This window comes from Rutilus rutilus, assembly GCF_951802725.1.
Source record: "Rutilus rutilus genome assembly, chromosome: 18".
Lineage (NCBI taxonomy): Eukaryota > Metazoa > Chordata > Actinopteri > Cypriniformes > Leuciscidae > Rutilus > Rutilus rutilus.
The window spans coordinates 19,329,521-19,356,567 of record NC_140231.1 but is presented as its reverse complement, the minus strand read 5'-3'; the positions used below and the strand labels follow the sequence as shown (position 1 = coordinate 19,356,567).

The following is a 27,047-nucleotide window of genomic DNA, read 5'->3' as shown; positions in this document are numbered from 1 at the left end:
TATTTGAATATACTCAATTCTAAGAGGGCAGAGCGGATTTTTTGGCGTCATTACTCCAGTCGGTCACATGATCCTTCAGAAATCATTCTTATATGCTGATTAGATGCTCAAAAAACATTTCTTATTATTATAATCAAGGTTGAAAACAGATGTGCTGCTTAACATTTCTGTGGAAGCGTGATACATTCCCCCCCAGGATTCTTTAATGAATAGAATGTTCAAACGAATTTGCTTGAAATAGAAATCTTTTGTAACAATGCAAGTCTTTACTGTCACTTAATCCTTGCTGAATGAAAGTATGAATTTCATTAAAAAAATAAAAACATCCCTACTCACACTAAGCTTTTGAACAGTAGTGTGTATATAATGCATGAGTCATATGGATCACTTTTATGATGCTTCTGTTTTTAAGCTTGAAAGCTGTAATAAGTACACCTTCTTTGATGAAAACAAAGTCATACATTCATGAGGGTGAATAAATGATAGCAAATGTTCATTTTGGGGTGAACTGTCCCTTTAAGATTTGAGGGATAAGACTTCAGTGTAGCCAATCGATTTCACAGCTCACAGGATCTGCTTGGTTATCTTACGCTAACATGAAATATTATTCATGAGCATGTATGAAGACAGAGGAACAGTGCATGCAGGTATGATTCATAATATTGAGTAAGATAAAGCTGGCTGGGACAGTAACAGCAGGACAGAGCTGCCCCATCTGCTGCATAGACTCAGCTGCAGAGACAATCCTCATAAACGAAATAAATGTTAACCTCTCCCTCTGCGCTTATTGCCTGTGTAATAGTTTGTTGATACACAGAGCACTTGTCTCTTGGGGCCGGGCTGGAGCAAAATGCATAATAATAAATAATAAATCATAAATAAATGAAAATCATCAGCTGCAAACAGCCTATTACTGAATATTTTACAGGCACATAGACATTTGGTCTCAAGGGAGCTGACAGAGCACATACTGGGTCTTGAAAAAAAAAGAAGTTTACTTAAATTATTTCGCAGTAGGCTGATTCTTTCCGAGGGCTGATAATTCCTGTAATGGAATTGACTGTACTGGTGTGCCAAATCATTCATAAATGCATAATGAACCATGAAAATTAAAGATGAGCTTTGCTGGCAGGGAATCGTGAGGGACAGTCCCTGTCGCATTTCTAACACGTTCCCTTCAGTCCTATTTTTAATACACCTGCCCTGCTGTAGGGCCGATATCAGCTGTGAATGACTGTTCATTATATTCGTCAAACATGCCCGGACAGCCGGCAGCTTCTTTCACGCAGTGGCGTGGGACCAACGGCGGCGGCGTCGAGCTCTCTCGGATACGGCAAAGTCACAGAGAGGCTTTGTGAAAAAGAGAATGTGCGTAGCGGAGTGAGGCTGTCTCGCGTTACAATCTACACGATCTTGGTGGTACGACACAAGAGCAGGCTGCTTTGACCGTGTCCGAGGTCTGCGCTGTTTGTCCACCCGGCCGCGTGTCATTACGCTCATCACAATAAAGCTATCTGATCATATTCTGGGCTCTTATGAAGAGCGGCCAAGTGTGAAGAGTCCCGCCGAACGACTGTGGCAGACACAAAGCATCATCATTCTTTCTGAGCGAGCTGACGTTTCAAGCAAACCTTAGAAGAACGGGACAAGCGCGATCTGTCATTTGTCAGTTTGCATCCACTGCGAAACATCTTTAAAAAGGGGGGAAACTCAACATCTTGAGAGTTCCATTGATATTCTGCAGGTTCTGTGAAAACCAGGGAAGAGCTCAGGTAGTTGAATATCTACAGATGGAGCCAATAAGCCCAGGTGGCAGCCAATGAGAGGCAGCTTCCCTGGAGTGTTCCGGCTCAAATTAGACAAGTGAGCCGAGCTGAGAGAGAGAGAGAACAAGCCTGACGTGCTGACTGGGACGGCTGGGCCATTCATAGAACGTGCAAACTACAGAGCACAAATGGAAGTGGGGAAAACAGCCTCTGGTAAATATTTAACAAACGCCATGCTCCCGTTAATTCCCTGCTGGAAGTCTTGGCTGACTGTTTAACAGCCGATTTTCTCTGTACTTCGCAACCGCGCGAGAGAGTTTTGCTCCTCGTTCTGCTTCTGAGGAGGCTGATTCGCGCGAGTCTGGAGACGTCGCTACTTCTGGCTCCATTTGGCACTTCCACAAAGCTAGCAGGACTGAATCTGTCAGATGTGAAATGTTCGTTTAGTTTTGTAATATGCACCAATGAAAGAATGAAACCACTGCTATTTAGAGGGACTGATATGATGCAAATGTTGCTACATTTTGTGGTGTACTCCCACAGATTCATGCACCAAATCCACACAGATGTTGTGTCAGATGGAGAACAAGTCCGGGTTGGATGTGCCAAAGTTCATGGCAGATAATCTTTGGAATATATTCAAAGAGATTTGTTTGAGATTTGGATCAACAAAACAAGACTCTAATTTAATTTGGGTTATCTTCACAATGTTTCACAAAGACATCGTTTTCAGTAACAAAAGAATGCTGGTTCTTTGGAAATTGCATATTTACACTACTAAATCAAAGGTTTAGGGTGTGTAAGGATGTTTTTGAAAGAAGTCTCTTGTGCTCACAAAGGCTGCATTTATTTGATAAAAAAAAAAGAAAAAAAAAGTGAAATATTACAATTTAAAATAACTGTTTTCTATTTTAATATGTAATATTTTATATATTAATATATTTCATATTCATATTTTATATAATAATAATAATAATATTCCTGTGGTGGCAAAGCTGAATTTTCAGTATCATCACTCCAGTCTTTAGTGTCACATGATCCTTCAGAAAGATATTCTGATTTGCTGCTTAAGAAACATTTGTAATATTCTTAATATTTTTGTGAAACTGTGATAAAAAAAAAAAAATTGTCAAACTTTTTTGATGAATAGAAAGATCTTACTCACCCCAAACTTTTAAATATCATATGCAAAAAGTGAACTGAACCCGTGAATGATGTTTACACGACAAATCAGACAAATAAACCAATTTGGAGATTGTTATTAAATCCGATCATCTGGGAATCTAAAATCTAAAAATTAAGTAATAGTAATTTTCTCTATAATTAAACATCACATTGTAGTTTTAGAGTTTTTTTTTGTTCTTTACAAACTTCCGTTCTTAAAATAGGTACAGTAGTTTTATAACAGTGTTATTTTACCTCCATAGTGTACCTTTAATGAAAATATTTTTCACTACTGTTTTTTTCCCCTCAGTGTTAGTTACCAATAATGACCAAATCTGAATAGATTTGTACATCAGCTGGCCACTTGAAGTTGGCCATTTCACCGACGGAGCCACAAATGACACTGCACCTCGTCTGCTGTGTTAATGTAATTACAATGATCATACATTAGCCTTCTCTAAGACGCTAGTTTTTCAATAGCACCATTAAGGCTGCTAATTTATTTCTCACTGTCCTTTTCAGCTTTGAAAGCCATCATTTAAAATCATCAGCTGTGGAATTGTGCCATTTGCTATTGCGTGTCTCATTGTGAGGCTCTGCCAGCGATAATGGAGGAATCAATTAGCTTGCTCTGAAAAACACAACCAAAAGAACGATTTTACACATTCATAATGCTGGTGTGTTTTGAAGCGCCGTCCCTGAACTGTTTTTTTTACTGAGGTGCAAATAAACCCGCGCAAGCTGTTTCAGCGCACCAAGTCGTCTCTCATTTGAATACCAAAGGGAATACGGCAAGATCGAAGACGCAAGAGGAACCTGATGAAATTCTGATAAGACATTAAGAAGTGAGAAGAAACTGAGTGAGTTATACGAGGAGGAAAGGGGGGGTGACGAAGAAAACAGATGAGGAAGTTGGAGATGGTTAAGGACAGGGACACAAACACAACTAAACATCTAGAGGTGGCCATACTCGTCCTGGTTGGGTGCGGACGGTGTGCTGGAGGAGTCGCTGGAGGGCTTGACCAGCGCATCCATGGCAAGGTCACTATCTGTGGTCTGGTGGGCTCCTCCCTGTACCTGAGAGTCCTTACTTTGGGGGGGATTGGCCAGCTCAGCCGGGCTCTGGCCATCAGCTTTGGCCAGATCTGCAGGGGTTGAATCAGACGGCTGGGGGGCTTCTAAGGACTTTGAGGTTTGACTGGAGGGCGTTTCGCTCAGGTCCACCAGAGGGGCCACAGCTGCAGGAGCAGCTTGCGGGGAGGTGGGAGAGGTGACGCTAGGTTTGGGGGTGCTGGATTGGGGAGTAGGTTTAGGGGCCGCTTTAGGGTCGGCCGCAGGTGCGGTGCTCGAGGTAAGGGTGGTGCTATCGCTAGCAGGACTGTCAGTGCCTGGGTCTGAGTTAGTGGTTACAGAGGGAAGCAAGTCCACTACTGTTGCTGTGGTGTCAGCAGCGTGCCTGTGAGGACAACGGGAAGAGAGAGAGGAGAGACGGGGGAAAAAGAAGATCCACACAAAGAAAAAGGTGGGGGAGAGGAGGGAGGGAAGGAAAGCCAAGGCAAAATAGACATACATAAGTAAGTCCAACATGCATATCAGAATAAAACATACCATGTTAGGTAATCGCAAAAAAAGTGAGGGGTGTGTAGTAGGGCTGCACGATTAATCGCAATTTCCATGTAATCGCACTTAAACCGATTTGGCTTATCGTGGTTTTGAAATCGCAAAGGCAGCGATTATTTTGTACGCGCAGCTTGTCACTGATGTGCGGCTCTGTAAACGCTGCTCCATCTGAAAGCACTGTGAGTTTGAGTCACTTATAAAGTGCATTTGAAAAAGCAACACGCGTCAAACATCTTTCCAAACATGAGAAGCATTTATGAACCTCTTGTCCAACAAAAGACAACATTTAATAACATGCTTCATAACTCACTTCATAACGACAGTTGAGCATCCTTCAGTGAGATGATGTGGCTTCTTACACAGAATAAGGCAGTCGTGTGTTTATAAGTCATGTTTAATCAATCAAAGCATTTCAATCTTCTGTTTATTCAGCTACAGTGATAGTATGATGCCGATAGGGATCTCTTGGAATGATGTGCGTTATCTACTTCTGCGGCGGGGCATATTTGGTGTGTCTGCGCGAGAGCGCCCTCTGGCGTTCAGATGGAGCAGCATTTATTACTGATCAGCCGCTGTGCACTGACAAGCTGCGCATAAAATAATTGTAGCCTTTGCCAAATCGCGTGCAGTTTCGTTGCAATTAATTGTGCAGCCCTAGAGTGTAGTATCTAAAGAATTAAACTACCACAGAGAGACCATTGAAAGGGATGTTAATAACCTAAAGAAAAGATCGGACATGGATTGAGTGTGTGTTTTTAGGGACTCACTCGGGGTCCGTCAGAGGGGTGGTCTCATTGGGTTCAGTGGGGCCTCCTCCTTCATGGTTTGGTGTGTGCTCTTCCTCAGTCCTTACCTCCACAATGGGTTCCTTAGACTCGTCCTTACTGTAAAAGATGACACACCAGGATTAGCAGGGGGTTTATGGCTCACAAACATGCACTGAACATTGTTGGCTAACATACAGCAGAACAGGATTTGTTCAAATTAGCAGTATCAGTTAAAATGGGTTGACAATTATAAAAATGTCTCGCACCACATGGCATTATTTTCTGGACAAAGTGTATTTATTTTAATTTATAGCTGTCATAGAGTTAACTCTTTCTCTGCCAGCGTTTTGTAAATTATTTTTTATTGAAAGCCAGCATCAGCATTTTTGATCATTTTCACAAAAGTTTTGTGGACCCCAGAATATTTTGTTGTATGAATATCTGAACATGCAATATATCAAAGCATATTTCATTCTCATTGCATTCTTTGTTTTATCAACACTTGAAATAACAGGAGTTTTATCAAAAAGTGTTTTTTGTCAAAGACTATGAATCGGTATCTGAATCGGATTTAAAATGACGATCAAAAACATAGATGGAGTAGATCGAGTCCATCAACACCCCCAAAGCTTGCAGAGTACCATAGCTCGTCCTGGGTCAACAATTCATTTGGTAACATTACACTGTAAAAAATTTGCTGTAGTTATGCAGCTGTTTGCCAGTAACTTACTGTAGATTTAAATTGATGTTATTTACTGGCAACAGTTTGTTCAAAGTTAAATGAACATTAAACATTAACAAGTCTTTGTCTTTACAGAATAAAATTATAAAATAACAATCTAATGCAAAGCATTCTGGGAACCAGAAATCTTCATCAACCTTTTTCTGTTTTTTTCCTTCAGATTTTGGTTCCCAGAATGCTTTGCATGAGGCTGTTATTTTAGTTTTATTCTGTAAAGATAAAGACTTGTTAATGTTTAATGTTCATTTAACTTTGAACAAACTGTTGCCAGTAAATAACATCAATTTAAATCTACAGTAAGTTACTGGCAAGTAGCTGCCAGTAATACTGTAATTTCTACAGATTTTTCTAACAGTGTAGGCAGTTTTGATTTATATGCTTTTTTATGTTGATGATTGCGTTATTTTACATATTCATCCACCTATATATGCTATCGCTTGTTTCTTCTTTTGATCTGGAGATTCTGTACTCTTTCAGAAGATGCCTAATAGTGCCCCCTACCGTATAACAGTGAAAACACGGAAAGACGGAAAATTCCGTCAATAGCGGGGAAGAGTTTTCTCACAAATGACGGACAATTCTGCCAGTGGTGGGGAAAGAGTTAAAATAAGAAATGTAAGGAACAATTTTTCGAAATATATACGGTGCTTAACCTATTATCATATTTATTTAAAATGTAGCATTTTTGTAAAAATGTTGGCAGGACAGGTAAAGAAAAAATATTATTTCATAAAAAATATGTTTGATTGAATATGGTGCTAAAAAGGCTATTGTCATTTTTACTTAAAATTGATCATTTTTGTAAGTGCAAATAAAGAATATTATTTCATGAATTGTTTTTATTTATTCTGACACATGATAATTGCTACTTTTAGCATCATATGTTTTATATTTATGTATCATATTTGTGAAACTCTTGCCAGTTAAAGTAAAGAAAAATGATAATATAACAACAAAAATTTTAATATATTTTATTCTAACAGAAAAAAGAGGTTTTTCTTTGTAAAACTGCTGGCAGGGCAAGTAAAAAACATTCAATTAAAAATATAAATATACTTAGATTACACTGTTATATGTTATAAATATTATATGGGTGAGCCCTTTAGTGCAATAAAATTACATAAAAGTGTGGACTAGGTTCTCTTGAAACAGAATTTTCAATGGCTTTAAAATAGAGGCAACCAGAGGCATCTTCTCATTCCTAACCAGCATGCACCTCTCCTCCTCTCCTCTTATCTTAACACTGCTGCCATGAGCCAATATTCACATCATTCTCATTCATGGAGTCAGATATGTCACAATCAGCCCTGCCTCAAGCCCTCCTGTAGAGCTGATGGGGGCGATAAAGATGGGAGAGTGGTTATGGATGGCGTTATCGGACAAGGTAACACACACATGAGAGGGGAAGGAAAAGACAGGCTCACGTGAAAGCGGCTTTTCCCTCCTCGATATCCTTGCCCTTGGCAGAGGGCCCAGACTTTCCGCAGAAGTTGACAGCGATGCACATGAGGAGGCCGCACTTGTTGAGGAAGTAGCATGTGACATCCACACCGAAGAGGAGCAGGATGAAGACCACGATGAGGATGCCCACGATAGCCCCGGTGCCCAAACCTGAGCTGGTTTCTTTGGGAAGGAGGAAGAGGAGAAATTCAAATCGAAAAGATGTCATTTGCATGCCAGGCTTTAAATTGTGAGTTTCCACAGAGCCATAGTGATATACGCAATCTAGAAAACCATTACATTTCTATGCAATCTATTTTGTACATATGTTGTACTACTTTAAAGTACAAAGTTGTAGAGAAGTTGAGTTGTAGAGATTGGTTTGTTGAAGGCAGTTAAGAATAAAGTCAGCACACACCAATAGAGTGGTACAATAGAGTGGTCACCAATATAAGGGCGAATTCACTAATTTTTCACACACAAAAAAAAACCCCTTAAAACCTGCATTTTTTTTCATTTTTCACTAACCACCAGCAATCCAGTTAACCAGGTACAAAATGTGCTGCTTTGTATTTAAATTAAATGGATAATTCACCAATAAATGAATATTCTGTCATCATCATTTACTCACCCTCACGTCTTTCTAGACGATTAAAGAAAATATTTTTAGGAATGTTTCAACTGTTCATCTCCATACAATGAAAGTCACTGGACCCCAATGGCATTCATTATGTGGACAAAAAGGAGACATTTTTTATTTATTCCAGAAAAAAGAAATACATACAGGTTTGAAATGACATGAGGGTGAGTAAATGATGATAGAATTTTCATTTTTGGGTTAACTTCCCCTTCTAGTCATTGTTTTTAGTGCAAACACGCCCTCCTTTCTATGTAAATTAGGAATTATTTTACATTGAACCTCACAAAAGGTAATGTCACGCCTTCCATGAGCGATAAACAGAATTTTATTTGTTTGTGTACATTTTCTATTAATCAAAGCAGCAGTAATTAATCAAATAATCAAGCGATGCAGAAAAGCAATATAACTGGGCGTATGTCCAAATGCATGTAAATCAGGCCATTTCACATTTTAAAGAGGTGCTTGGATCACAGTAGTAAAGCCATGCTGTAGAGTTCCAGAAAAGAATGCTAGATCAGGGTTGTCTGATACACCCTTCACAACCTAGTAAGATCAGGAACTACGCAATGCAAATAGCACAGATTATGTGGGCATGTTTGCACCATTACCTGATTTGCATAATTACTTCATAGAATCAGAATCACTAAAACAACAAGCATGTGCAAATAAACAACGCTATCAAGTTCATTCTTTGTGAATTCCCCCATGATGTTTAGGTTGTGACAGATTGTCAAAACGGGACGCATTCCATGTGTTATCCAAACACAGTATACAACATAACATCACATACAGTGTTATTCTGAAGCAGGGCATTCATTACTCACATGGAAATGAACCCAGCATGCTTATTCAGAGAAATAATTAAGTCTCTTTGTTCAGAACTTCAGCAGTCTTGTTCGGAACATTAACTACAATGCTTGTTCTGTTCATATTCATGCACATATTTCAACAGAGAAATTGCACTGGCATGGAATGGTGAAGATAATCTTAATATTCAGAGCCTTCACTTACGGGGTAACTCCTGCGTAAACATACACAAACACACAGTCATACTGATAAAAATAAAGAAAACACCTTGTTAAAGGAACAAGGATCAGATGAGACGGACAAACACAAGCAGAACTGTGTTTTCAGACCATGAAAACACAGACTACTTACCAGGAATGACAAGCTACACCATGAAAATGCAAGATAAATACAGGATCTACTAGAACACATATGGTCTGTATCAGTAAACAAAACGCACAATGAAAACGGTTTAATAAACATCGACTATATGGATCTTTATGCTACATCGGTATACCTGTGGCAATTCATATTGATTCAGTCTTCTTCTATGCTTTCACTATGCTCTATTAAATCATACTGTGTTGAAATATTTGATTCAGATGTGGGAAGAGAACTTTGATGTTATGAAGATGACGATGAGGCCAGTACAAAACGTAAACACATTTCTTTTTGACAGATTATAACAGTAAAATAAAATAAAATAAATAGAATATATGTGTATATAAACAACTGAGATAAGTAAAAAGCAAAAATCTACTGTTAAAAAAGCAGTAATATATACACTCACCTAAAGGATTATTAGGAACACCTGTTCAATTTCTCATTAATGCAATTATCTAATCAACCAATCACATGGCAGTTGCTTCAATGTATTTAGGGGTGTGGTCCTGGTCAAGACAATCTCCTGAACTCCAAACTGAATGTCAGAATGGGAAAGAAAGGTGATTTAAGCAATTTTGAGCGTGGCATGGTTGTTGGTGCCAGACGGGCCGGTCTGAGTATTTCACAATCTGCTCAGTTACTGGGATTTTCACGCACGACCATTTCTAGGGTTTACAAAGAATGGTGTGAAAAGGGAAAAACATCCAGTATGCGGCAGTCCTGTGGGTGAAAATGCCTTGTTGATGCTAGAGGTCAGAGGAGAATGGGCCGACTGATTCAAGCTGATAGAAGAGCAACTTTGACTGAAATAACCACTCGTTACAACCGAGGGATGCAGCAAAGCATTTGTGAAGCCACAACACGCACAACCTTGAGGCGGATGGGCTACAACAGCAGAAGACCCCACCGGGTACCACTCATCTCCACTACAAATAGGAAAAAGAGGCTACAATTTGCACAAGCTCACCAAAATTGGACAGTTGAAGTCGGAATTTGGTGTAAACAGAATGAGAACATGGATCCATCATGCCTTGTTACCACTGTGCAGGCTGGTGGTGGTGGTGTAATGGTGTGGGGGATGTTTTCTTGGCACACTTTAGGCCCCTTAGTGCCAATTGGGCATCGTTTAAATGCCACAGCCTACCTGAGCATTGTTTCTGACCATGTCCATCCCTTTATGACCACCATGTACCCATCCTCTGATGGCTACTTCCAGCAGGATAATGCACCATGTCACAAAGCTCGAATCATTTCAAATTGGTTTCTTGAACATGACAATGAGTTCACTGTACTAAAATGGCCCCCACAGTTACCAGATCTCAACCCAATAGAGCATCTTTGGGATGTGGTGGAACGGGAGCTTCGTGCCCTGGATGTGCATCCCACAAATCTCCATCAACTGCAAGATGCTATCCTATCAATATGGGCCAACATTTCTAAAGAATGCTTTCAGCACCTTGTTGAATCAATGCCACGTAGAATTAAGGCAGTTCTGAAGGCGAAAGGGGGTCAAACACAGTATTAGTATGGTGTTCCTAATAATCCTTTAGGTGAGTGTATACAGCCATAGATTATACCATGAATTAAGATGAATAAACTGAGTGAATTTGTCATTAGGCTTATATCGAGTTCTAGGCAGCTTTGTATGAATTGTCTCTAATGAGATGTCCTAAATCATTGATGGAATCATATAAAACGCCCAAAAGACCTAAAACACATCTACATGTTTCAAGGAGATCATGAATTATGGATGCACTTATCAGAGACCTGGAGGAAAAATTCATTAGACAAAACTGTTCTAAGAAAAAAAAAAAAAAAAAAAAAGAAAAGAAAAAACACCTCATCTCAACCTGCGGCTACAAAAAAAAACAAAAACAAAACATGATGTACTGCTCTCAGAAAACTCTGCTCAAGACATGAAATATATATTTTTTTACAATAAACCAAAATGTAATGTGCACTTTAACCAAGAAACATGTGTGATAGGTAATCTGGTGCTGTAGACGTTGTGATGAAATCTAGCCATGGCAGCAGTCACCACACTCTTTGGAAGTGTATCGGAGGCTGGGTAACGGGAGGTAGAGCTGACAGATTTAATCTACCGGCCAGCCAGGAGAGGGCCAAAAACACTTCTCCTAGCTTGGGGCGCGGAGTGGGCTGCAGTTGTTTTCCTGAGATTCAGTCTGCATTTTAACAAGTGTGATAAATCACGGCACACATCTGAGCACAAAGGCACACTGAGCTCCCACACCGGCCCAAAACACCCAGCTCTGCTGACTCAGCACTGTGCATAAAAGGTCTTCTGGATGCTCCAGCCGTTTCCACATATTCCAAACCTTATCCCATTCTGAATACTGGTGAATACTGAAAATTGGTGCGTTCCTGAACAAAGAAAGTGCATGTTACAGTTGAGCATTGGGTTGAATCAAAGAGGTTGGGCAAAGATATTTGTTAGCATTCAACCTTCATCACAGGCACTCAATTCTGGACATATTTTTTTTAGCCAATCACCTGAGCTGTACTGTAAATGTCATGTGACTATAATCACACTAGAACCACAGGCAAATGATGTATTGACAATGCCGATTGGCTGATGGAAAACAGGCAATAATATAATGTAATATAATATAATATAATATAATATAATATAATATAATATAATATAATATAATATAATATAATATAATATATATGAAAGTTTGTGGCAACTTTTGAATGGCCATCGATGGAAAAATAGGCTTTTGTCCTCTGAATTGTGTAGTTATGGCACCTACCAGCAGGGGCTAGATGCTAGCTCATGCTAATTTGCCAAACTTTGACCCCCCTAGATTGAATATTACATATAATGGGGTAAAAAAAGAAAAAGAGAGACACCGGGATTGAAATCGAAATGTGCAGCTTTAACAATTTGGAAAAAATCGACAACAGATCACTAAATACTGTTTCAATGCTCCAGACGCATCTGCTGGATGTGACTTATCGCTAGCAGCCCGTTTTAACCTTCGCGGTGCGGTCATTACAAATGTGCAGTCTGTTCCGAGGACTCTCAGGTTATTCACCTCCAGACTTGACACTTGCCTTCATCTCCAGTCACTCTCAGTGATAAGTGCGAACAAGCAGCACTTCTGCCAGTGCCAAGTTTGGATTCTCAGCTCATTTTGCCTCTGGTTCTGTTAGTCTGAACGAAGCTGATGATCCATCCAGGGTGGCATTAAACATTCCAGACGGGCCAAACGAGGTGCTGCTTTTCTGATGAAATGTCACCTAGCACCAACACACAATGATTAAGGACAGAAACGCACCTGGATATGAATGATGAGCCCGACAAACTGATTGGCACATGCGTTTCCAGGAGTCAAAACTCCGGGGCGCATCACTTTATTACCATGAGAATCCATTCCAAAATGGGAAACAAATGCTACTCCATTTTATTGAACAAACAACCCCCATATATTTTCATAGTCCTGCCTTATATATGAGCTTTTTTTAATGTATGACACTTAATTACATTAGTTGCACTTACACCCTCCCAAGAAATGCCTGCATAGGTCTTGCATAATAATGGCACTCATATCTCAGCTCTCGATGGCATACGGCAGCCTTTGACATGTAAACTGACCAGCACCTTCTTTAATACAGACAGTCGGTTGGAGGTCAATCGGCATCCATGCCTGTATTCGTCCATCGCTAATGTTCAAAACTGATTTATACGGTTACAACGGAGGTGGTGCCATGCACACAAGAACGCTTGTGGGTTTCGCATTAAAATTCAGTCTGGGGGTCGTTTATGTTAAATCCCGTCTAAGCAAGAAAAAACAGCCTTAAGGAATTTAGCATTTCAGAGAAGAGATGGTCAATAAGTACTGAAGAACACTCCTGCCCTTTAAAAGTAAAAGGCTCTGTGGGTCCCTCTGAACTGACATTGAGCACCATGTCATCATGGGACAAACACATGAAACAGTCACGCATTACGGTCCCATGCAACCCGCTGCCGCAGGATTTCGAGATTTCAAAACCATGTTGTGTTTGTTAAAAACAATCCATCTAGCTTACCACATTTTCTTAAAACCTACAATGATTACTGCATGACACCATACTGGTATGTGTATACAAAAAATGTATTACAGAACATAATTAAATTACACTGTTGAAAATGACACTTATTGACGTGAATGAGTTTAACAGCAGAAGCATTAGTTTTGAATGGTCTTTTCAAGTAAGAAGCAGAGAAGAAAATGTAAATAAAAGTCCATTACAGAAAGTATATATTTTCTGAATCATCTAAAATTATGTACATTTTTGTCACAAAATACACGTTTCATGTCAACACACACACTTGGTGCCTATTCCTTAAAACACCCTTCCAAAATGAGTTAATATCTTAATAATAAAAATAAGAATAAAAAAAATAAAATTAAGAAACTGAAAATTAATGAAGGTGATCAGAAAGGACTTCTCCTAAATGGGCCCTAGAATAATTATATCGAGATTAACATCAATCTTCTTGATAGGGAAAGATTTTCTACAACATTCCCAAAAGTCTATGGTCTGAAAAACACATTTTCAAACCCACCAACGCTGCCTTGCTTTAACATAAAACTAATAAGAAACTGAAAATGACAAGAAACAAAAAAGAAAACAGAATGATACAAGCACCGAACACTCTGCTTAATTCCGATAACATGTAACTGATATTCTTTTTTGTTTGTTTGTTTAGCCTGCGAGAGGATCAGAAGGCGTAGAAAACTGAAGGGTGCGGCTGAAGAGTGGACGGGGCTCCTCTCCTCTGGCGAGCCACACTTTATGAGAGCACTAGCACAGTCAGCATGGAGAACATGAGAGTGACGAGAGCGTACGTCACAGAGGAGCAGCCAAGGGTTGCTGAGACCACACATCCCACACCACCAAAAAAAAAAAGACACCAGGGACAGTGCACAGGAAAAGAAACAGATCAAACAGAGGCCAAAATGGAAACGAAACAAAAACATTTTGAGTGCGTGTTTGAAAATGCGATGGTCCGGTGATGTCCGATTTTACACATGGAGACAGAAAAAGGGAAAGAGGGAGGGAAGGAAAAAACAGGGAAAGAAATCGGGAGAGAGAAAAAAGAGAGAGACAGAGAATAGGTCAAATACAGAAAAATAAGTTTGAAAGGTTAATCAAGATTAGAAAAGAATATCAAAGGAAAGTTCAAGCAAGTTAGTAAAAACCAAAGTAAGAAGGCCGTAGCATGTTAAAAGCACAGCAAATGACAGCAAAGACGAGAATGAAAGGACAACGATAGCCAGATGATGGGAAATATGGAATGATAAGGGACACGAAGACACATCACGGATCAGACAACTTTCCTGGTATTTGACATTACCTGTATTTATAAACTTTATCACAAATTTTGGTACATCTTTCTTTAAAGGTGAAGTGTCTCATTTCTGAGCTAGCAGCGTCCCCAAAACTGAATTGCAAACTCCCCCATCTGCGGTCGGTCAATGTTGGAGCAATGTTTTGAAGTTGTGTTTACACTTTTTGGGGAAAATTCATCTACGAATGGCTTATTTATAGTAGTCTCTGCATATGGAGCAGTGATAGAGAAGTATTGCAATATTATTTTAAATAAAAAATACACACTTCAACTTTAAACAAGTGCTTCCAGAAAATTACATTCAAATGAATTATAATTAATTTAAAATCAAGAAAAAATATTCGACATGAAATTAGTAAACAAACAGGCTTTCATCTTTTTGAGGTGCAAACACCAGGGAAATGTTGCCCAGTCAGAAAACAAGGTGAAACAAACGGGTTATGATGCAATACACTGTAATACTGTTCTGGATGACTGAATACGTTTTCTTGATGTTACTTAAACTGCACAAACGTTAATGGGCATTGTATTAGAACAGCTTTTACTCCATGTCAACTGTAGCTGGGGAGATTTGGATTACAGGAAGTAGAGATTCAGCATTTGTCTAGCGGCCAGGGTTGAGCTCAACCCGCTCCCTGTACCATGCACCAAAATCCACTGCCTCCCTATTTTAATTCCTGACAAACTCGTGTGATGATAACAGCGTCCCAGATTGTTCCACGTGCTTCTAACCTGCCTCACGCACACTGGATATCGAATATAAGACGATATGGAAGCATGAATCGCTGTCTGAGCAGCTGTTTTTGGACCAGCTTTTCTAATGGCAGCTGCTCTATCTGAGGCAATGCAGATGTTAGGCTAAAAATAAAGCCGCTTTTTAAACTCCCACATGTTACACATTGAGGTTAACAACTCTGCAATGTGTAAGTGTGGCGAGATGGGAAAGAGGACAAAGGAAAGCTTTTCTATCCATCTGAACCTGTCTTGCACAAGTGCTCCGAGATCCAAAGCTCCCACTGCTATATGGCTGCTTCCCACTAAGCGGATGAGAAAAAGCAGGTCTCTTGGCCATGCACCGGCAGATGCCTGTTAGGTCCTCAGTAAAGCATTAAACCATTAATCCTGTTGAGGCGTCATCATGCAAAACCAGAGGATGCATCCCCACTGAGAGCGGGCAGATAGTCAGCCCAATTCAATCGGTCTGCCGCAATGAGCCTGAACTGAGCCTTAGTTCAGCCCAGAGAAAAAAAGATTGAAGAACAGAGAGAGAAAGAGAGAGAGAGGGATGATCTAAGGCCCAATTTTTACAGTGGGGAAGCAGCTCACAAGAAAACAAAAACACAGCACTGCCATTGGAGCGCAGACCAAACGAGCCCAGTTGGAGGGGGTGGATGGTTTTTACGGACCTGCTGTGGCTTTTTCGCCTCCTGAGTGCCAAATTGAAAATCTCATCTCCACTGATATCATCTGCAATCGCTCTGAGACGAGCAATAACGCTGGCTGCAAGAGTTAGGGGGAGGTTGGCAGATGGAGTCAGGGCTCTGGAGAGGAGCTAAAGGTCGCCAGGCTTCACCTCTCACAGACATTTATACCTCTGCACTCTTATTACTCTTAGATTGTGTCAAATCACTCTCTAGAGGAGGTCAGGCCACAACCTGAATTGACACAAGGGTGGCCTGTGTAATCCACAACAAGACCTGCTAGTGGGATGGGGGTTAACTGGGGTTGGGGTGAGGCGGTCGGGCTGTTGGCTGCTCTGGCTGGCAGTGGCTGTGATTCAGGGTCAGGGGGTGGGCCGTACCTGGGATGGCGGTGGGTTCTGGCAAGGTCCTGAAGGAGAGGATGCCGGGATCAGATCGTCCTCGCTGGTTTTCGGCCACAACGTAGACCTCGTATTCCGTGTTCCACTCCAGACCCCGCAGAACCATGTACTCGCTGCTGTTGGGCAGGCGGATCTCTGGCTTCCAATCCTGCCGATGTTTCTACGAACACAAATTTTTACATATTTTAAGCACGGATGGTACATATAGGTCAATGGCATTTATTTTTTTGTCTGGATCTAATTTCTTCAAAAATACAATTCACACTTACATTGATTTGAAATACACCTGATTAGCATGTTATTTTCTCAAGTAAGAATTAATTTAATTCTGATTCAATAATTAAGAAAAAAAGCCTCATTAAAATTATTTATAAATATATGTATAAACATGTAAATAAATATAATCATTGAAAATAATATAAATATTGAAAATATTAACAAAACTTCTTAATAATATTTGAAAATGTCTGCCAAATTAAAGTCATATGGTGCCACCAACATGCAAAAAACCAAAACAATAATAAACAGGAAATTATATCATAGAGAGGAACTCTGCAGACCGTCATCACTGTTGCTGGGTCTCATTTCAGAGGCTGTAGCTTGGTCGCATTTGTCATATGGTTACTTTTCAGAAATGATGCGACATACGTCATCGAGGATGTCTAATTTCAGAAAAGTAACCATTATAAAATTCCCTGTTATCCAAATCTGTTAAGTAATTTTTGTAAACGCTTTCTTCTTTTGGAATCTAATAATTACTTAAAATATCACATAAGGCAAGATTAGCTCAGGTTATGAAATATTATGTTGTTGTGTGATTTTCCCCCCAATATTTCTGAATTAATTTATATTTGGCTAGAAAAAAAAGAAAAAGAAAAAGAAAAAACTTTTTTGTTATGCCACATGACATTTTTAGAATTTTAGACTTTTTTTTTTGAAAATGGTATAAACATTTTTCAAAACCATATGAGACCATCATGAATACAGAAGGGCAATTTCTAAAAACTTGTAGTCCCCCTCCCGTCCTATTCTTTGTTGTGGACACTCTTATACATCACTGACCAGTGAACTTTGCTACCTACCTAAAGGCAATGGCGGTATAAATAATTCTGATGACTGGACAAGTAAAGTATGTTCCCTCATGTCCAATCATACTCACAGCTCTGTAGCGCACTAAATAGTGTTTGATAGGTGAGCCCCCATCATCCTGCTTGATCCAGTAGACCTTCATCTCGTTGCCTGTGGACAGTGGCTTAGCCTCCAGTTTAGGAGGATTAGGTTCCCCTGAGAAGAAAATGGCCAGAAAAAAAAAAGCTGTTAGAAAACCCCAGCACAAATTCAAAATGTGCCCTTAACCCAGGTGCATTTCCACAGGTGAACGTCCTCTTATCCATTAACAGCTGACTTTGTAATCCACAAGGTATTCTTTATCTCTGAATATGAATTGCAGAAATAGGTTAGCTAATTAAACCTCCTGGATAATTTTAGCTTACAATTAATTTACAGTGTTGACCCAGCTGGGAGAATTTAAAAGGATGTTATATGGCTGTGCATGGTCTAAACTATGCAAAAAAAAAAAGAAAAAAAAAAAGGTAAAATTAAAGATCAAAGGGTGTGATGTAACACTTTATAGTTGAGTCCCTTATAAAAGACTCAATTCCTCTGTTCTCAATTTTGATTAAACTGTTGAGACATCTCATCGTAGAGCCTTTTTTGGCAGTATAATGATGACTTCTGCCTCCTATCCTTCCAAATGTGGAACATTAATGAAAGTGCTTGGCTCTTTTAAATGTGGAGCTGAGTCGCTTGGGCATGTGGAGGGCTGTAATGAGAGCTGGACCTGTGTTGGTGGCAGTGATGGAGGGAGAGAGTGCTGCTGTAATGCAATCTCTGGAGGAGCTTGTTATCTCCACTTGCCCACTACTTAATGACAGAACTCCCTTAATTATCCTCCATGCTTTGATTGGAGATTCTCAGCCATTACATTTAATAATATCAGCGGGCCGAAGGGAGAGGGAAATGCGCATGTGTGGGCGCTTGTTTGGAATGTTAGCTGTCTAACTGTGTCACTAGAGGAGCCTGGGAGGAGGCCACAGCGCTCTGCTCCCATTAATCATCATAAATAGCTGCTAGACAAGAGTCCTTATTAGGAACTGACGTGACACTGTGTATATACACCACCAAATATACAAAACATGACAAATGAGATTAATCTTTTGGTCAAGGCAATAAGATATCTGAATGTTATTATTGAAGTTAAATTTGATGGTTTGGTTTCAGTTCAGTTCATAAGTTTACATTCTCCTGGCAGAATCTGCAAGATGTTTATCATTTTATTGTGCAAAATAACATGGATCATAAAAATTATGTTTTGTTTTATTTTTCAAATAATATATTATAATGGGGTCAGTAAGTGTTTTATTTTTTATAAATATTTTAATATATTTTAAACGGCAAAGATGCAATACACTGATCAAAAGTGACAGTAAAACACAATGCAATTATATATATATATATATATATATATAAATAAAATCATGTTGTTTTCAACATTGGCAATAATAAGAAATGTTTCTTGTGAACCAAATTAGCATTTTAAAATGATTTTATTGTGATAATATTTCACAATTTTACCGTTTTACTGTATTTTAGATCAAATAAATATAGCCTTGGTGAAACTTAGAGACGTCTTTCAAAAACATTAAAAAAATCTTACCGACTCCAAAGCTTTGAACAGTAATAATATAATACAATATAATATAATATAATATAATATAATATAATATAATATAATATAATATAATCCACAAGACAACATGAATTTGCACAGTTGATCCTGCTCGGTTCATATTCTTGGTTTCTAATATTGTATGTCTCGAGCATCAATGATTTTTGTAGTCTTTTGTGATAGCAGGGTTTAAGTTTCAGGTTTGTGAAGTGAAGCTGCCCACTGTTCCCTTTCGAGGGAACTCGAACTGCGTCGACTGGAAGCTACAAAGGAACGCCGGCACACAACAGAGTTAGCTTTTTGCTCTTCAGCAAGCGCTCTGTGTCAAACTGTCTGTCCTATTTGGTGTTGTTTGTCCCATAAGAATTGTCCCAAATAAAGGTCTGTATTGCAAAATAGAAACTAGTGGCTCGGATCTCGCGTTTGCCGAGGCAGAGCGTAGATTACGGGTCTACTCTGCAATAAAGATTCTGTGGCTGGGATCTTGCGTTTGCTGAGGCAGCGTGTAGATTAATGGTCAGCATTGCAATACAGAATCTATAGTGGCTTGGACCTTGTGTTTGCCGAGGCAGAGCGTAGATTACAGGTCTACTCTGCAATAAAGATTTTGTGGCTGGGATCTTGCGTTTGCTGAGGCAGCGCGTAGATTAATGGTCTGCATTGCAATACAGAATCTATAGTGGCTTGGACCTTGTGTTTGCCGAGGCAGAGCGTAGATTACAGGTCTACTCTGCAATAAAGATTTTGTGGCTGGGATCTTGCGTTTGCTGAGGCAGCGCGTAGATTAATGGTCAGCATTGCAATACAGAATCTATAGTGGCTTGGACCTTGTGTTTGCCGAGGCAGAGCGTAGATTACAGGTCTACTCTGCAATAAAGATTTTGTGGCTGGGATCTTGCGTTTGCTGAGGCAGCGCGTAGATTAATGGTCAGCATTGCAATACAGAATCTATAGTGGCTTGGACCTTGTGTTTGCCGAGGCAGAGCGTAGATTACAGGTCTACTCTGCAATAAAGATTTTGTGGCTGGGATCTTGCGTTTGCTGAGGCAGTGCGTAGATTAATGGTCTGCATTGCAATACAGAATCTATAGTGGCTCGGATCTCGCATTTGCCGAGGCAGCGCGTAGATTACGGGTCTGCAATAAAAGGGACAGACATGATCTGTAAAATAATACTGTTTGGGTGCGAGGCATTCACAGTCAGCTCCTGAGGGTGCTGGCAATGTTCATTGAGAAATATCTCGACGCGTACATCTGTGCGCTGTCGGATGTTTCAGCCTCGCACCTGTTGACCAAATACATGGATGCAGCTCTGGCTCTGCTGAGGTTTCAGGGTATCAGGGTGCTAAATTATATTGACGACTGGCTTATTATAACCCAGTCACAAGAGCTGGCAGTTCGGCATCGAGATGTCGTCCTTGCCCACATCCAGAGCCTGGGGTTGAGACTCAACACACACACACACACACACACACACACACACACACACACACACACACACACACAAAAAAAGAGAACCACGTTCCTGGGAGTGGTGTGGGACTTGGTCACTATGAGGGCACAATTGTCTCCTGCACTGATCGAGTCCATCCTGGCCATGGTGACCAGAATAAAGCTAGGCCAAGCCATCACTGTAAAACATTTTTAGAGAGTGCTAGGGCTCATGGCAGCAGCATCCAACGTCATTGTGGTTTTCTCTCACCCATCCAGCCCCATTGGGTTTGGATGCCATGGTACAGACGTGGACGAGGCTACGCCTGTACGCTTTCCCCCCGATTGCTCTGCTCCCTGGAGTTCTGGAGAGGGTCCGTCGAGACGGGATCAGCCTACTTCTAGTTGCCCCATACTGGCCAGCCTGGGTATGATTTTCAGACATCATAGCACTCCTGGCAGGCCAGGCTTGGCAGATCCCTCTGAAGAGGGACCTGCTTCCACAGGCCGGGGGCTCAATATTCACCCTCGACCAGACCTGTGGAAACTTTGGGCCTGGCCCCTGAGGGGGCTCAGTACCTAGAGGCTGGCCTGTCGGCTGGAGTGGTTGAGACCATACTCAGTTCCAGAGCTCCTTTCCATGAGGAGATTGTACGGCCTAAAGTGGAATGTGTTTCCACTTGGTGTAGAGAGCTTGAGGTGGACCCAGTTAACTGCCTGGTTGGCTTCAGTGCTGGAGCTCCTCCAAGATCGCCTCTCGACTGGTCTTACCCTGTCCACACTCAAGGTGTACGTGGCTGCCATTACGGCTTTCCACGCTCCTCTGGGTGATGGGCCTCTGGGGAGACATCAGCTGGTCGTATGTTTCCTCTGTGGGGCTCGGAGGATGAGACCTGCGGCTCGTACCAGAGTTCCCACATGGGACCTGGCAGTGGTTCTCGAAGGGCTGGTTGAGGCCCCCTTCGAACCTCTGGAGTCAGCTGAGGCCAAGAACCTTCCCTCAAGGTAGTTTTTTTATATTAGCCGTTACGTTTCTGAGGAGAGTAGGAGATCTTCAGGTGCTCTCTATATCTCATGGGTGCCTGGAGTTTGGTCCAGATGACATTAAGGCTATCTTGCATCCCATGCCAGGCTATGTGCCTAAAGTGCCATCTAATGTGGCATGGCCTACGGTTCTGCAGGCTTTTCATCCTCCACCTCACGTGACGGCGGATGAAGAAAGACTTCATTTGCTCTGCCCTGTCAGAGCTCTCAAGATTTATGTCCAGAGGTCTTCTTCATGGCGGAAGTCAGACCAGTTGCTGGTGTGCTTCGGGTCGCCCAAGAAGGGGCTTCCCGCATCCAAACAGACCATCAGTAACTGGGTCGTTCAGGCTATCTCTATGGATTATCAGGTTACCTTCACCTTTGGCCATGAGGGCTCATTCAACCTCCTTTCAGGGGCCCCGATCCAAGAAGTGTGCGATGCAGCAGAATGGGCCACCCCTCATACTTTTATCAATTCTATAGCCTGGACATTCCTTCTACGTCAGGCACTCTAGTGCTCTCATCCTAAGTGTGCCTGTGCAGCTTCACACAGGGACAGGCAGGGCTTGTTGTGGCATAGTGGGTACTCGTTCCCCAAAGTGTCATAGTCGACGCAGTTTGAGTTCCCTCGAAAGGGAACGTCTCGGGTTAGGACTGTAACCCTTGTTCCCTGAGAAGGGAACGAGACACTGCGTCCCTCCGCCATGCCTTCCCCTGCCTGGGAGCGACTTGCTTCATTGCAGAAGCTAACTCTGTTGTGTGGCGCCGTCCCTTTGTAGCTTCCGTGTATACCGTCACTTGTTATGTCATGACGCAGCATCAATCAGGATTGGATTAGTTTCATTCATACTTCAGATGCGTTACGCTAAGAGCGTTCCCCAAAGTGTCGTAGTCAACGCAGTGTCTCGTTCCCTTCTCAGGGAACAAGGGTTACAGTCGTAACCCCAGACGTTCTCCAGGTCCTGTAAGTTCTTTTGTTTCCCAGCATGCTCTGCATATTCGAGTTCTTCTTCACAGTGGCTTCATGATGTTGAGATTCAGTTTTACAACTTAGGACAATACCAAACTATCACAAAAAACTTCAAACAGTCATATGGCTCAAGAACCTGTAAACCGGATAATTTGTGTAAATTAAGTTACCATTTCATGTTGTAGAATATATGTAAACATGTATGCAGTACAGTACTAAATACAAAAATAGATTCTGCAAAGATTTACGTGAAATATGTAAACTTGAAACCGTAAACCTCAATGTAGTCATTTGTTATGGCCTCATTTCATGATAAATCTTTCTGTAGTCTTCTGTAATTGAGTTTAATTTAAGATAGAGGCATTTTTGAAAATTTCAGACCATCAGGCAGTTAGTTAAGCATGCATGAAAGTAGAGGCCTAAGGTGTTTCCTTCATGATGAATTGAAGCTTGATTAAAGTTTGTAATTGGATGCTGCAATTTAAATGAAGACAAGTTAATTTAAGACAAGCAGTGCAGGAGTGATGGCATTTAAACAAGTTATCTGAGATCCAGTCATCATTTCCAGTTAGCTGAAGGATTTCCAGATGCTAAGAGGACAAAGAGGGATAGATTAGGGTTACAGAGAGAAAGAAGGCAAACATGCTCTACCATGCTGAAGGCGGATAAGTTTAGTTTCAAGGGTCATGGATTATTGTGCCACTCGATCGTGACTAATAATAACAACTGCTATCCTAGCTTGACACATTTCAGGAATAGAAACTGAAATATACTACGGAGAAATGACAGAGACAGCATCTCATTTCAAATCAAGAGTGTTGTTAAAAATGTTTGGGTGAAAAAATTAAGAGTAGAATTATTGTCTTCAAATACAAGGAAGTGAAGCTGTTCCTCTTTTGCATTGCCAAGAACAGCATACAGGGACAGTGAGCAAGTACATTGAGACAAAGACGTACAATTAGGACATGCATGAGAGGCTTTAAGTATACAGACGAGAGACAGAGAGCAGAAGTGCGTGTGAATGTATTCATGCATTAGCAGAACGTCAGTGCATCTGTTAGTCTGTGGTATGCACATTTTAGGCACACACTGCAACTACAGCACAAATTTATTATATAAAGCACACAATGTGCAAATGAAGGAGAGGACGATGATTGATGTTCTTTATGCTAATTTGTACAAATAAAAAAGATGTCTTTTTAAATAAATGAGTTTGTGAGATGTCAAAACCAAAATATATATGTATTTTTTACAGTCTTTATGCCACTCTGTTAAGGTATTCAGTTTAATAAAAAAAGAGATTTTATCAAGAGAGGGAAGGTAAAAATGAAAGTCAATAGATTAAGATATAAATTGAAAATCAATAAAAAGTTTAACATGCAGAGCATTTAGCAGCATGTGTAGGAGACTAAGCTCTGGTATTACTGTCTAGGCTGAGAGGCTGATGGTTTTCAAAAAGCCAAATAAAGTAGGTGGTGTGAGGTTTCTGAAGGATGAATGACTCAAAAATGAAATGGCTCATAAACCCTGATGGTACTGGGTGGGTGTTTCCTTTATCTTCCCATCATTAACTTGTCTATATTCTAACTGTTAATGGGAATTGGACCAAAATGAAAAAAACAAAACAAAAACAAAACATAAATCAACAAAAAATTACCTTCTGTTCACCAGCGAAGACGACATCATCAGCACCATGCAAGAGTCATATGACAAAGTCACATGATACGCACGCACATGATTGGTGGAAAGGAAAGTGGAAGGGGGAGGGGTCACATGGAAAATACAAAACATTGAAAAAAATTATACAAACATGGAACGTGTTAAGACCAAAAAGTACAAACAGGAACACAAACAACAAAAAGAAAACAAATTATAAACATAAATACTCCTCTATAACATTAGATACAGAGTCTGTAGATCCATAAAACAATTCCCGGACAGTAATTTCTTTGAAATACATATTCAGATCAAAGTACCCAAATCATCTCTCTTGAATCCCATTGAAATTATTCAGGGTAAGAACAGGGTCCAAATTGCTTTATGAATCCACTTCAGCAGGAGCAGTTTTTCTCCAGACTGCGAGAGGTACTTTCGATAAGAGGATTCAAATACAGCTCTCTTGCAGTGTACATCGAACTATAAATGCTTGTGCAGATTGAATGGCATCAATGGTACAGTAAAAAACATCTGAAACAAAGCAGGCCAGCCAAAGGCAGAGGAATCTCTGTGATGTAGACGGTACAGAGAGAAACCTGCATCATCTAATGGACATTAGATGAGGTAGAGACTGCCCATGTGTACTGCCCAGACAATACTATAAAATGTTGATCTAGGATTAGTCATAAAGATATAAAAACACAAAAACTGATCCTAGATCAGCACTTTCAGCCTGAGAAGTTTGCATATATGAGCTCAGGACTGCAGCTGAGAAGGGCAGAGGAAAAACTAATCTAAACTAGATATGATGCTGAATGTACACCTTCAGACACTTAAAGTTGCACATAAAAACGCATGAATGGAAGTCTCATGGAAGAACATCTGCTAAAATAGGTTTTCATTACAGACAATTTGAGAGAGAGAGAGAGAGAGAGAGAGAGTAATACTACAAATACTCTAGAAAACTTTAAGCATATGTTAAAATAAAAAAAATAAAAAAATACATTTTCATCTTTCTCGCAATGCACATATTTTCACGAATAGTTAAATACGTGGTATAGCTTTCAAAAGAATTCCTCTCCCCACTATTGCCTTTTGCTAACTCACTAACACTTTGGAATTATACCTGTTTTAAAGTGCTACACAAATTCTATACTTACTTTTGATTGAAAATGAGGTGAAAAGATAAAATGTAACTAATCTATTTTGTTTAGAACAAATAAAAGCTAATCATAATTTTGCACATTTTCTGTATACATATGTGTTTAAGTTTGCAATCTGAGACAGATAACTATACCAATTAAAAAGAACAAATTGGCACATTACACATACGCACCAAGACTCAGAAAAAGCACCACACATTCACAAACCACCAGGGTTCCTTACATACTGTAGCTGTCAAGCAATTTAGAAAGTCTGAAATCTTCATGCTGATTATGACTCATTATCATACAAAAGAACAGATCTTTTGTTTGCTTATCTACTCATACAACCCTAAAAACCTAAAAACACTATTATATTTTAATTTCTTTGACATCCAAAGAAAGTTTTAGTTTGGTGCAATCTTAAACCTGCCACTCAATGCCAACTAAGCAGACAATAGTCAAACAACTGCCTACTCCTAAGATAAAGACCTTGTCATTTCTCTGGCTGAATGAGACAGAATAGCTGTCTCCCAGAAAAACTTTTTCAGACCCTCCCAATTTGCGGTCTGTTTGTTGAGAGGTCAGGTGTAATTCGTGGTGTCATGGTAACTCTATTTTCAGACAAACACTTAGTAGAATCTCTCACATGATTGTGGGAAGTGAGAGAGCATGTTTTAGTGTTTAGGATCAAAAATCGCTTGTATAGAAACAGACAAGCAAACATAAAGCATCAAAGACACAGATGTAATATACAATAATATACAATAAGATATCTGTTGTTAATTTGCTGATTGTACAAGTCTGTAAATTTGAACCCAGTCCAATGTGATCCATAAGCCATCACCATCTGGCACTTAAACACACTACGTTCTTGCATCTCTGAGGGAAGATGTGTACTCCTAAGAATGCTAATGTTGACAATTTTGATTAATGTTGGGAAGACAGCTCCATTAGTTTCCACATTCAAGAAGTATGCAACACATCTAATTAATATCTCAGAGACTCAATAAGAGAACTGCATGTTTCATGCTGTTTATGCAACTTTCTGCACATCCAATATCATAAAAAAAAATCAGCACACATCGAGTTTATAAACCAATAACCATTAGCACAAAAAAGCATGTTGGTTCATGTCATCCTTCTGTATGTCTACCATGCAGTGACATGTTAGACAGGTGAGCTGGTCTACAAGCGGAAGTTAGTGATGGTTCTCTACAAAGGCTTGAGGATCATGAGCACAATCTCAGTGTCTCACTTCCCCCGTCCTCAACTAACATCTATACAATCTCTCTTCTCTATCACAGACGTGCGTTGTCGATCTACTGCGAACATCAGCGGTGTTGACTCCAGGAACAATGGTCTACAGTAGGTGAGGCGAACAAATGTGTAGCAGGCGGATAAAGGGTGGCAAACGACACTGCACACAGTCGGCATACTCACTAAGGTCGGCAGTGGTTGGAGGAATAGAAGTCGGAGCCTCTGAAGACACTGGAAGATGGTGAGAACATGGTGAGATGTGCTTTCATTTGCAGCACTGATAGTAGAGCCACTGTTGCAACAGCTTCATAGCAACTAGTGTGCATCACAGCGTAGCAACATTCA

At 40.2% G+C, this 27,047-nt stretch overlaps 1 protein-coding gene across 5 annotated transcripts in view; it reads right to left on the bottom strand.

The window, feature by feature from the left end:
• The window catches only part of ncam1a (neural cell adhesion molecule 1a), a 243,423-nt gene that overhangs the window by 1,878 nt on the left and 214,498 nt on the right, over window positions 1-27,047 (bottom strand). The window contains exons 16-21 of one of the 5 annotated variants that reach the window (XM_084387597.1): window positions 26,886-26,933; window positions 17,650-17,774; window positions 16,470-16,650; window positions 7,484-7,682; window positions 5,318-5,434; window positions 3,901-4,386 (exon numbers count right to left, since the gene is read on the bottom strand). In XM_084387597.1, coding sequence (XP_084243723.1) covers window positions 3,901-4,386; window positions 5,318-5,434; window positions 7,484-7,682; window positions 16,470-16,650; window positions 17,650-17,774; window positions 26,886-26,933 — 1,156 coding nt within the window. Of the gene's footprint in view, window positions 1-3,900; window positions 4,387-5,317; window positions 5,435-7,483; window positions 7,683-14,003; window positions 14,191-16,469; window positions 16,651-17,649; window positions 17,775-26,885; window positions 26,934-27,047 lie in introns of those variants that run through there. The other 4 variants (XM_084387599.1, XM_084387598.1, XM_084387600.1 and 1 more) reach the window with 4 other exon arrangements.